Raw genomic sequence first — 13571 nt, 5'->3', positions numbered from 1 at the left:
ATTTAAGCGCAATTTGAAGATAATTCACTACGTGACTTTAGCGCCTATATATCTATAAAGGCGAATATTAGCATTCACCGGCGGATTTCAGCATTTTATAATCATACACATCCGCACACACGCACCCACATGCTTATATACAGGGTGTTCCATTTAAACCAGCAAGACCTCTATTCTTGCAACCGTTAGTCCTAAATGCATACTTCCAACAGCAAAGATGTTCAAAATTAGATGCAGAGTTAAGATACTGAACGTTTAAAGCGAAAATAAACATGAGAAAAAATACGAATTTAAATTTTTATACTGACCCAAGGTTCCCTAACTTATATTTATATAGGGAATATAACTTATATTCCCTAACTTAACTAACAATGGAAATATTCTCCATTGAAAACTAATACTGTCGCAGAAAACTTGACTTTGTACTCCCAAAACTCAAGAAAATATACCTGTTCAACGTTTTAAGGGACAATACAGAAGATAAGATTAGAAGTTTCGCCCTTTCAAAATAGTGAGAGATTGTCAAAGTGAAAAAAAAAGGCATTTATTTATTTATTTATTTTTTTTTTCTATTAAAAAATTCATGCAAATGTTATGCCGTGATATGCAAAATTATGTCTTATTTTAGTTGGTTCTTCACTTTAATCATATTCTTGCACAAAGCTTATATGATAAATTTTCATTTATATATATCTATGTAAGCAAATATCAGCATTTACGGGTTGATTTCCCTATTTTACAATCATACACACCCGCACACGCGCATATATATATATATATATATATATATATATATATATACGTGTGTGTGTATGTATGTGTGTGTTATTGTAAAAACACTGGTAAATGTCGACATTCGTTGATAAATGCTAATATTCACGTAGTAAAGACATCCAATTAATTCGCCTGGTAACTGTTGGTATCCTCTAATTTCGTTCTTCCATAGTAATATAATATACGAGGTGTTACAATTGAATAAACGGGATAGTCTTGAAGAATATAATATTGAAAACATTTTACGAAAACATTTCATCTCCCTTCACCATAGTTTCCTGTCTTTGGATACTTTGCTGCTTGAAGTGTCCATTGCTTTAAGATGGGCTGCGCGTCAGCAGGTATCACTACTCACAATATTTTGCTGCGTCTTGGTTTAGCCTAAAACTTTTCAACTCACGAAAAAAAAAATTCCCTTTTTCAATGGGGTTGTTTCCTTCAGTCAAAAGTAGTACTTTAAGTCACTGAAATTGATGGAATAAGCAAAAATAATAACATGGGCCCTGAAAATACTTTCATTTTCCCAACAGTTAATTTAATTATTTTTTTTTTAAATGTCCGATTTTTCAAACAAGGCGTGGTCTTGATGACGTCACAAATGATGCTATTTTTCGCATTTTTGTACCTCGTTTCCACGTTAAGATAATCAAGAAGCGAATTAAAATTGCGCTCTACGCGATATCAAGCATATCGTTGCCAATACACGTGAGTAAAGATGCGAATTAAATATTTTGCTCGCTGAATGGCAACACAGAATGGCATTTCTTCATTTGGGATGTCATTGGCAAGAAATGTAAATAATGAAAGCGCACCGATTTAAGTATTTTTTTTTAAAAATATTAAACTTAAACAATTTATTTAAAAAATGGACAGATCCTATATTTTTAAGCACGCTCTTTCAGAAAAAATGACTTTTAAAATTTTAGAAACTACCCCATTGTTACTTTTGTTAACCGTCAGAAAACGGATGGTGTAAGATGTGGTGTGTTCAGTGGATACTACAGCAGAGTAATGCATTTGTCTACCAATAATCTTTAAACAGAGAGTGCATCGTGTGTATCATTTGACAAAATATAGACTAATGTCTGGTAATAAATATATATAGTCGGAAGTATAAACTTATTTTGACAAACTACTACAAACCAGAAAATTTAACACCAGACTTTACGAGAGACTTTATTAATTTTCAATGTTTTCATCAATGTTTGTTGTGCCAAGTCGACCACAGCGTTTATCGTTTTCAATATGCTTTACACCTTCTGAAAACTCCTTGTACAACCCAGAATTTTGATTATGTGACATGCAATTATCTCCAAAAATTTCCTTTCATAATTTAAAACTTTGATATGAAATATGTTTTTACTAAGCAATTTTAATGTCACGATGAATTTTATATTTAAGCCCTGCTTAATTTTTAAGCTTACTATTTTCGATGATCTTCGACGTATGAACTTCAACGCTGGAGAGACATTCTAAAACTCGGAAATATAAAATTAGGCGGAACAAATTGTTGTGGATCCAAGTTGTGGTTTAAAATAGTTTCATTAACCGTTTACCCGCCAATGTTCCAAAAATGGAACATCATATTTAAGTGAAAATTTTCCCAAGAAATAACGTTAAAATAAACAAGTTTTTTTTAACACAGTTTAGTCTTATTTCAAAGTATTTTTTGATTTCCTGCTTGATTGTTTATATGTTTTCAATTATTTATTGCGATTTTTCAAAGATGAGTGTTTTTTTAGCTTTTTGCAACTTTTTCTTATAAAATTTACCAAAAATTGGTTTTTTCAGAAAATGTGATGATATTTATTATAGTCGTGAAAAATACTTCAATGTATGATTTTAAAATGCTTGTAGAAATGTACAATGATATTTCCGAAAGGTGTACCCCTTCAAAATAGCATGTTCCAATTTTGGAACATTGGCGCTTTTAGGGAGTCAAATTTCCAAGAAGTAAATCGTTCGACTTCCAAGGGGAAATTTCATTTTTCGTAATATATGTTTCTTTTTTTTTTCTCATTTTGAATGTACTCTGATGTAGATGTTGGCAAAACCAAGTAAGTTTATATTTTGAAAGGATATGACGTTTCCGTTAGCAAAGAAAATAATAACAGTCTTCTGTTTGACGGACTATATGGCTCCGAATCCACACCTGCTCGGACAGCTGCATTGTCACGTAATAATAAAAAATAATATTAGTGAGAGTTTTATTCTTCATATTTTAAATGCAGTTCAATAATTCGCTAGCTTTGTTTTCGGGCGAAACGAAATTCTGTTTGACGTATACCAACTGTTCATAAATGTTAAAAAATGTCTACAAGATTTCTTACTGTAGAACAAGCTGTGGCTTATTTAGAGACATTGTCAGACTCGGATTTGTCAGATGTAGATAGATGCCAATTACCCCCTGATGAACTAGGCAATATCACTGAGGAAGAATAGATGTTGACAGAGATGAAATCCTACAATTTTTTGGTTTGTTGCTATTGAGTGGGTACCATTCTGTTCCTTCTGAAGATATGTATTGGACCAGTGCAGAAGATACATCTGTGCCAATTGTACTAACAGTTATGCCTCAAAATCGTTTTCGAAAAATAAAAAACAACATTCATTTGATGGACAACCATGAATTAAAACAAAATGACAAACTAAGAAAAGTTTTCCTTATTTACGAAGAATAGTGTAAAAACCCTCAACAATTTGCTGTATTTCATGAAAAATTAAGCATAGATGAATCTATGGTTCCCTACTACGGTCGGCATTCATGTAAAATGTTTATTAGATGAAACCCAATAAGATTCGGCTTCAAAATTTGGATGCTGTGCTCTTCAAGTGGATACTTATATTCCATGGAGATTTATTCAGGCAAAAAAGAAGGATCCCCTGATCTGCAATTAGGATCCAGAGTTGTAAATGATCTATTATCAGTTTTGACTGACACGTCTAAGCATGAAGTATACTTTGATAACTTTTTTACTTCATATGACTTAATTTCTCAGCTATCAAAAAAAAGTGTACGAGCAACAGGAACAATTCGTGAAAACCGAACTGGCCATTATCCACGGAAATCCAAAAAAGCCCTTTCTAAAGAAGATCGCGGAAATTTTGACTATCGATCTGATGGATCAGTGTACATGTGCAGCTGGAAAGATAATGCAGTGGTTACAGTAGCATCTAATTGTTATACACATGAGACACTTGCATCTGTAAAATGTTACTCAAATGCGCAGAAATGCAAGATAGATGTGCCACAACCTCATCTTATCAAGAGATACAATGAAGGAATGGGGGGTGTGGACGTCTTGGATAAACTTTTAGGGAGCTACAGACCTCATTTGAGGAGTAAAAAATGGTGGTGGAATCTTTTTAGTAATGCGCTGAATATTTCAGTTGTAGCTAGTTGGTTACTTCATTGTGATTTACACGAAGTCAAGATGAAGCATTTAGAGTTCCGAAGAGAAATAACAACTCACCTCCTAAGAAGAAAAGTACGAGTGGAAAGTCCTCCAGGGCCTCGTTGTCATTTACATAAACGGTCAAGAATGTCTGACAGACATTATATTGTATTTGCATCCCAAGGACGTTGCGCGGTGTGCAAAAAAATACGACTAAGAAATGTTTCCATTGCGAGAAACGACTTCACCAGCAACGCTTCCTTTCATATGATGGGCATTAGATATTTCAGTATTGGATTTTCTGAATTCTGATATGTACACAAATGCAATTTAAAATATTATTTTTTCCGCAATAAAGTATGCTAAGATAAAAACCGCATTCAAAACCTCTTAGTTTAAAAAAATTCTCTGAAAAAAAAACTTCATGCAAAACGCCAATGTTCCAAAAATGGAACACACTGAAAATCATAGTAAAAAATTTTTTTCTGGAAATTTTATTTTATTTCTGTATTTACTAGACATAAATAGACATAATTTCAAAAAATTACTCAAATTTGATCATCCGTCAATAGTTCGGCGGTTAAACGGTTAATGGTTTTTGAAAGCATATTCTGTATATAAACTAGTAATTCCATTATAAAACCTAAGTACCCCACGTTAAAATGATAGTGCTATATTAATGTTGGAATATGTTGTTACTAGTGATGTGCCGGATCGTAAAAAAGCAGATCCGCGGATCCGGATCCGAATCCGGATCATTGATATCAAGATCCGCGGATATGGATAAGGACCTCAAAGTTTGCTTTTCCCAATTCAACTATCCGAGTGTAAAATCTGTTACGGGCGGTATTTCCGTCAGAATGATGGCACTGTTCCTTCAAAAAGTGTCGTCTACGGCGAAAATATAATCAAGACAATGATTTCCTCTTTAAAGAAATCTCCGTTAAAATTGAGAAAGAGTTGGAAGGAATGGGACAGTGCTGCATTGATGCATAAATAGAATGTAAAAAATTATTTCTAGCTTGCTCGGTAGATGTAGGACACAGGATCAAGAGCAAAGCTGATTCTGGACATGCTAGAAATAATTTATCGCATTTTATTTCAGCATAAATGCAGCGCTGACCTGTTCCACCCAACACCCAACTTACTCCAACCGACGAAATAACAGAGACGGGAACACCTTTACAAACAACCAGTAAATAGAGAATTTAGTGTCGCTTTTTTTTAAGGATGCAAAGAAAAACAAATTGAAGAATAACATAAACCCCAAATCAACAACAAAACTAATATTAAATTAAAATTCAAAAAAACATTTCCCAGAAGGCCGACCTCATATCAAGATGAACTTCGTGGGTCAAAATACGCATTGTTAATAAATATGAACTGACAGTAGATAGAAATTTTAAACAATCGAAGTTTTTCTCCTTATCTTCCGACTATGAAAACCGCTACAAATCACGCGTATAAAGGCTTAGAACTACATTTATAATTTATTTAACAAAATTATAGCTCCTACTGTACATAACTTGGAAGTTCCAAACAAATATCAAACGCAGAAAACTTCGTTCTTTCAATTATAGCCAATATTTTTAACGTACGGGTAAGTTTTCACTACCATAATTGTGAAAAACGTTAAGTCGGTTTTTAATTAATGTCTCCAGCAATTAAAATAATACAAAAGCGAGGACAAGCTAAGAACATTTTTGATAAAGTGACCTTTTGAACGAAAAAAGAACTATCAAAATCGGTTCATCAGCTTAGGAGCTACGATGCCACAAATAGACACACTGATACACACTTTTAATACTTATTACCCCTTCTTTTTTGCTACGGGGATACAAATTGGCTTCTGAAATGACACCGAAAAAAAAATTTAAATAGGAAATAAAACCTAATTCAAAGTTACATTAAATTTTAACAAGAAGGTTGCTTTAAAAAACAACAAAAGAAAAGGACCTCAAATAAGGCGTTTTCAAAACATTAAGTAATAAATACATACATATTGCTACATAAATTATTTTCAGAGCCTTTGCAAATCGTTCAAGTTATAATAAGTAGGTTATTATAGCTGTAAATAAGATTGTATTATGAAATAATTTATTTTTTACTCATCTGTTTAATTCTATATACTTAGCAAAAGAAATGCAATTTGCGTCTCACTAAAATAAATCACTACAGTTTATAGGTAATCTCTTGAATTTTTATTTTCTAACATTGCATGAATTTTGAATAAAGAATAATTATTTTCTCATAAAAAAAACGGAAGAGCAGTGTTATTACTAAATTAGTAACAAATACATTATAGACGCTCGTTATCATTGGAAGCTCGACTTAACAGCATAACTTGAAAAATCCTTTACTTTTTCTAATAACGAAAAAGTCCAGATAATTACCACCGTGAACATCACTTAATTAAGCTTAATCTTATAAGGTAATGAAATGGAAATATTTTTCTAGATTCGCTTACTGAGTTTGCCGTTGTTGAATGTTTTATTTTCTCATAGATTGTGCTTTAGCGTAATAATAGCATAAGTGAAAGTTGAGATAGAAAAAAAAAATTAAATCCCTAATTAAAGGATTATAACTAATGGAAAGTTTTGCGTGATTGAATTTAATTTTTTACTTCCTTCTCTGTTTTCGATTTTCAGTATTAATCATTTAAAAAAATCTAAGGAACATTCATGTGTACTAGATTACTAAAACTTTTTTTTTCATCATGAGGTAAGATTATAACGAAAGGTGAAACCCAACCAGTTTTTAATCCACTCTTTTGGAATAATATTTTTTTTTGTCATGCCGCAACATAATTACAGCTACTCTACAATGGGAAGGTAAAGTACAGTATCTTCAGACATGAGATTTTGAGATATTTGGGGAAACCCGCTTTGTACTTCATACAAGAAATGGGGATGCGTTTGAATTTGAAGATTTTTTCGTGATTTATTTTCAGTGGAAACCAAAGAAGCAAACTTTCACAATTAAACTAAACTACAATAAGATAAACACACCAGTTGTGGCCACTGCTTCAGGATAGGGATGTGTCGTTCACGAACGAACGGGTCAAAAAGAACGAATCTTTAAAACGAATGGATCCGTTCGTTCACCTAAAAAATGAACGACCGTTCTTTTTTCTAAAAATACCTTTGACACTTTTCTGTCAATCTTTTGTCTTCTATAACTTTCCTATCAACTTCCATTTTTGTTTTGGGGACAAAAAAGATCAGTTTCGACACCTATTTTGTTTTATTTTCACCTATGACCATATTAAACTTGGAGATATGATATTTCTATTAAGAATTAGTGCACTATTTCACGAAAAATTCAAATTTCAGACGTCACAAACAATTTATTTTTCTTGTATAGCAAAACTGAAAAACTGAATTTTTTTGACATGCTGAAATGAAAATTGCGATTTTTGAAGTGGAAAACATATCTTACCATTTGGCAACTGAGAAATATTTTACAAAATGAACCATAACTTTTTTTGCGCATCTAAACCCAAATAAAGGTTTGTTTATTTTTCATAGGAATATTTTATTACTTTTATAATATTTTAGTTATTTTTCCTTTAAAGAATATTGCTGATTTAATGTAACATATCGAATGTACTTGAGCATGTCATGCAGAGAGTTCACCTGCAACTTTTTTAAATCAACGAAGTCGTTCAAATGAACGAGCTGAATGAACGGATCAAAAGAATGAACGATCCTCTGATGAACGGATCATTGAAAATAATGACATTGCCCACCTGTAACTTCAGTAGTGGCCACTTTAAGAATACTTAAATACTTTGAAAAAAGAAATGAAAAACTATAATATGATTAAGTTATTAATACTTAATTTAACTTAATATCACATTGAATCCATTTTATTCATTAGTTATTTGAATTAAAAAGTAAGGAATGTAAATTATACGGTTGGGAGAATGCCAGATGTCCACAATTGAAATTTTCAGGTTTTGGAGAAGCCACTCTCTCGGTCAAATTAGAGGTTGGGGGGGGGATGGATGAACAGTTGAACAAATTGAAATTCTGGCATTTTCAGAAAATGGGACGATTAAGGGAAGGTTGAGCAAAATTATGCTTATTGAGTTTCAAGAGAGGTAGTTAATATTGTTGACACACAGTTTAAAATAGTCTACTGTGGCCACTACTAGTGCGCTTCAAACCTTGAAGCGGCCACTACTGAAGCACTGGCCACTACTGGTGTGCTCACCATAGATGACAAAAATGCAAAAAATAAAATCAAACACTTGCAGGTACTGTCTTTTACCTTTCCACATTACTGTTTTGTAGCAGTTTGCTTGAAACAAATGTATAAGACGTTAATTTTGAAATTCAGTTTAAGCAAATTGCACATAGCTAGTGAATATTTTAAAGAACATTTTTGTCTGAAAATTTAGAAAAAAATGTATCGAGAAATTTTGGTTTGGTTAAAGTACAATGTGTGTTCGAAAATTAATGAGACTGGAAGCATTGAAAACGATCTGAAAACCCTGTGTTATCCTGCTTGTGTAGATACTTAGATATATGTTTAATCCTTCTAGATGTACACGCCGACCCAGTGAGTAACACCAGTACCAGTGGACAAATATAGCATTTTATTGCAGTGTTCTTTCCAAAAATGCGTAGAAGGAAGTTAGATCTACCAATTCGTTTTAGAAAAAGATTTTAAGTTCTTACTTACTCGAAAAATTACGAGCTGTTCATTTACAAGGTGATGTTCGTTCACTGTTCGGTCCGCCTTACATCCTTGCAGTCTATCTATTTTGATGTAGATTTTTTTTAAATTGTGCGTAAATTGTGCAAAATCTAATAATTGAAACATCATCGATTCTTCAAGAACATGTATTTGTAAAAACAAGTTTATTGATAATGATGTTTGATTTAATATTTCGGATAATATTTCTTGTGCCAAACAAGACTATATACTAAAATTTCGATGCATTTCTGACTTAGCTCTACAAAAACATAAAAGGTGATATGTAATAGCTTTTAGACTACATTATATTCCAATTATCTTACAACTTGCCTTACTTTGTCTGCCAAGATTTCAAACTGGCTATAAAAAATTCTGACCCAAGTAAATAATAAAAAATGGAACGTGATGCATTTCGCACAAATTGGGGAGGAGACTCTAGTTACATATTTCTTCTCTAAATACTAACAAAAAAATAAAATATTTTAAAAAATGATTTTTTTTCAGATTCTCCAGTTTGCCGATATCGTGACGTAGCAACATTTAGTGTAATGCAAGGCGAGTCAATCAACATCACTTGTGAAGTCGATGCTGATCCCAGACCAAAAGCATTCCAGTGGTCTCTCAACAACACACTTAGAGGGAACGTTGACTTAAAACGAAGACATCCAAGGACTTTTAACGTTTTATACTACACTCCAAAATTCCTTGGTGATTATGGCACAATTATGTGTTGGGGGAAAAACGAAGCTGGAGTACAGAAGGTACCATGCGTAGTACATCTAATACCTGACGGTAAGTTACGGTTCTTAATTGTTAGTTTCAGTTTTAATTTACTTATTATAGCGTCGCTCTCAGTAATTGAGGCATGACCTTGACAATGTTTACCTCTTGTTTGGGGTACGAGGTATGTCCCAATAATGTTTCTTTTTTTTTTCAGCTTAGCGACTTAGGCCAAAACCCAAAAAATAGTTTGCAATGTAAGCCAGCAAAAGAATAGTCGCAGTATGCATGAAAAATCATCACCAAGAAATGTCAGAGACTAAGGCATTAAATTAAAAAAAATGAAACGTAAGCTAAAATGCCTTAAAATAAACGAAACACTGCGGCGCAGATAGTCTCGGGAGAAACATATTTTGACCTCTAACCCACTAAGGACTAATGTACTTATTTAAATAGCCTTTTTTGTTTTTACTTCTTTTTATTCAGTCTGAAGCATATTTTTTGAACTGTAAGTTCAACTCATTCGTGGAGGAAGTGAAAAAACTTTTTTCCTCAAGAATTTGCACGTCGCAGCGTCATGCTGTTACTGCTTCCGGGATTGAGCGTATTTGATACTGAGTAGAGTTGGGTGAATTTTGCAGTAGTTTTACTCAAGTTCTAAAGCTCAAATTTGCAAAAATAATGCGTCCCCTTTTCACGTAATTCCTTAAAAAAAAGTACATATTGTCAAAATCATGGTTTAGCTTACGAGAGCCACATTTGATGCATTTTCTATGACTCAATAAAAGGGACGTGTTGACCTGTTTGCCAAGGCATCGGACTTGTGACCGGAGGGTTCCGGGTTCGATCCTGGCCGGTCAAAGCTCCACCATCTTCATTAATGCTGACTGGGAGGACGTTAAATATACTCGTGGTCCTCCCAGTGAAACGATACCTCTGGGTTGACGGACCAGGGATTGCTCGACTGCTGTTCTAGATCAAAAAAATCAGAGCTTTCGTCAGGGTTCCATTGAACTGGTTAGCCACAAATAGTGGTAGGTACATGGGACCCTGGAGTGTAAAGTCGATGTATAACTCTATAAAGCAGGAAAGGCGAGTGCGTCTGCGTACGAAAGGAAATTGAGTACATCAAACCGCAGCCTATGACATCCAGATACTACATTTTCCTGCATGTTAACGATCATCTTTCTGGAAGTGTCATAACGGAGTTGAAGATGGATTCTTTTGAAAGTACTACTAGCAGTACTACTGATGCTCTGTTGTGGCTGTTCCAGACTGATGTTCCCTGATAAGCTTGTTCGGCTACTAAGTTCGGCTTTGGTCATTAACTTACAGTTAAGATTGCGTTAAAACTAGCTAGTGCATACAATGCTCCTTTTTCACAATGGGCGATAGTCTGCTTAATGAAAATGTTGAATTTAAACATAATTTTCTTAATATATTTCTAAATGAAAGAAAAATAATAACAAAAAATTAATTAATTAATTAATATTTTTTGTAAGTGTGTGTCGGATGGGTATGTCTCAAAAATTGTAGCTTTATATTTTTTATCCCTGTTGTTTCCTATATAACTGTTTTTAATTTTAAGGAGAATGTTCACCCATATATATTAGCAGCATAATAGTGCGTGCTTATACTCGTATGTACTTTGTCATTCAAATGTTTTGGTGCAAAATTCAGAATGCTGCTTACTATTTAATTTAAGGGTGCTTAAAAAATATGCCTGCAAATTTGCATACTTTATAACCACTAGGTTGCGTTCGTAATAAAAAAAAAACTGTAATAATTTTTCCTATAATTTTTTTATCAGTGTTTTATTGATGATTGAGGCGTATAAAAATGTGTAATAGTGTTCGAAATTTTTTGATACTGGTCTGCAAACCTTTTCCGGTATTAAGGGGGTCCGGGATACCAAAATCTTCACATTTTGCTTTTTTTTTGTTTTGCCATTGAAATTCTTATATGTCAAGAACGGATAAAGATAAGGTAATGAAATTTGGAGCATATCTTTTTCAAACAGTTTATTTTAATTTTTATTCTGTAATTAAAAAAAAAAGCGTTTTCTGCAAAAAAATATTTTTTTAAAAAGTATCTTTGAAATTTTTGAAATTTTTCTTCAAATATTTTTTGTTTGAAATTTTTTTTAATCACAGAATAAAAATTAAAGCATAGATATTTATGCATCTTTTTGAAAAAAAAAATAAAAATTCTTATTCAAATTAAATTTTAATTATTTTTTTTAAATATTTTTGTCATTAAGTATATGTTAAATCAGTGCAAAAAATTCCAAAACTCTAAACTGCGTAATATTGTTTTTACTTTCTTCTATATCTAATGTATAGAAGAAAGTATTGGATTCGTGTAAATTTTCGAATTTCGAATTTTGACGGATTCGAATGTTTTGAGGTGTGCTGAGTCCTTTACGACCATTTTTGGAAAATGTCTGTCTGTCTGTGTGCGTGTGTGTCCGTGTCCGTTTGAGTGTGAGTCCCGCATGTGTGTGACCAGTTTTTGGTACCGCATAAATTGGACGAAATTTGGTACACATTTGTGTTCCTATGTGAACTTGTGCCCATTGGTTTTTGGCGTGAATTCCTCCAAGAGGGGTGGAGCAGTGGGACGTTTATTGAGTTATGCTTGCCTGCTGTTCCCCAAGAAGTAACTGGCGGAATCAAACAAAATTTGGTTTATATGTTGCCCTTAACAGGTACAGGTACTGATTCATCACAGACAGTTACTTCAATTTTGGTGTCTATAGCTCAAACGGGGGTTGAGCTATAGAACTTTTTTGTCGTCAATTGTAACTGCTGTATCTCAAAAAATAATGCACGGAATCAAACAAAAATTTATCGACAAGTAGCCCTTAGAGGGTATAAGAGCTGAATCTTTTTTGTGAGTCAATAGTTGAAAAGGCGGGGGGGCGCAATCGAACGTTCTTTGTTTTCCATTGTGAGTGCAATATCTCAAGAAGTAATGCTACATTCTGGATGAAATTTGGAATAAATGCCAATCCATTATGTAAACAGGCGTTGATTCAATTTTGGAGGCCAATCACTCCATGGGGGACTGATTTTTTTTGTGTGAATAAAAATAGCTTTATAATTGCAACAATAAGAAAGATAAATCTTTATAAACTGTCGTCTGCGTGATTCGCGTGATTTTAATTGTAGGAAAATGAGAAGAAAATCGCGATGATTTAAACGTTTTAACTGTTGCCATCTTGTTTTGTTAACAAATAAATGTTAGTAATTATTTTAAGCAAGGTTTTTAAAATAATTTTCAATTTTCATTCTTTGCTTTGCTTTTGAGATAAATCGGGAAATGGGATGGTGGTGAGGTTTTAGCTCGTGTAATTTTGTTTTTTGTTTTTTTTTTTTTTTTTTGTTGTTTTTTTTGGAAATATTGCTACCTTGTCAAGCATGGGGAGTGATCATAATTATACGAAAGAGATAGAAGAAAGTTTCGTGATGGCCACAACATACTAGTTTCAAAACATGTCCTGGACCGCCTTAAAGAAACAAACTAAAAATGTCAGCGAAATCGTTCGGGTAGTTCTCGAAACTTGCGCGTTCAAACTAAGACTTTTTTGAGACTTCATTTTATACTATGTAGAGATTTAAACGTCAAACAACCAGTTATTAAATAATTTATTTTTTCAATAGTATTAATTTTACATGCACACTATTTGACCAGTATACTTTTTAAATTGAGAGACAAATATTTTTCTCTTTGATTCACGTTGGCTCTTTCAGTAGCTTTTAGTTTAGGTTGGGATCTAGATGACTTCTCCTAGAGTATTTGGCGAGTGCAAAAGTTCATGTAATTTGTTTTGGGGCTCTCAGGCCTGAAGTAACACAAACTTAAAAAACGCTAAATTCCAATGACTCTAATATTTTAACATGTTTTTATGACACTAGGTTTCGATACAACACGGTACACATCATTTGATTTACATTATTTCTAAGTATCGTATAACACGGT

General features: G+C 33.0%; 1 protein-coding gene across 1 annotated transcript in view; it reads left to right on the top strand.

The window, feature by feature from the left end:
* Positions 1-13571, top strand: part of LOC129224742 (protein turtle homolog B-like) — a 236816-nt gene that overhangs the window by 194796 nt on the left and 28449 nt on the right. The window contains exon 7 of the mRNA XM_054859291.1: positions 9375-9662. Within this exon, the coding sequence (XP_054715266.1) occupies positions 9375-9662 (288 nt within the window). The remainder of the gene's footprint in view (positions 1-9374; positions 9663-13571) is intronic.

The sequence above is a fragment of the Uloborus diversus genome, chromosome 6 (genome assembly GCF_026930045.1).
Source record: "Uloborus diversus isolate 005 chromosome 6, Udiv.v.3.1, whole genome shotgun sequence".
Taxonomy (NCBI): Eukaryota; Metazoa; Arthropoda; class Arachnida; order Araneae; family Uloboridae; genus Uloborus; species Uloborus diversus.
The sequence above is the reverse complement of the archived record's forward strand: the minus strand, read 5'-3'. Positions and strand labels throughout refer to the sequence as shown.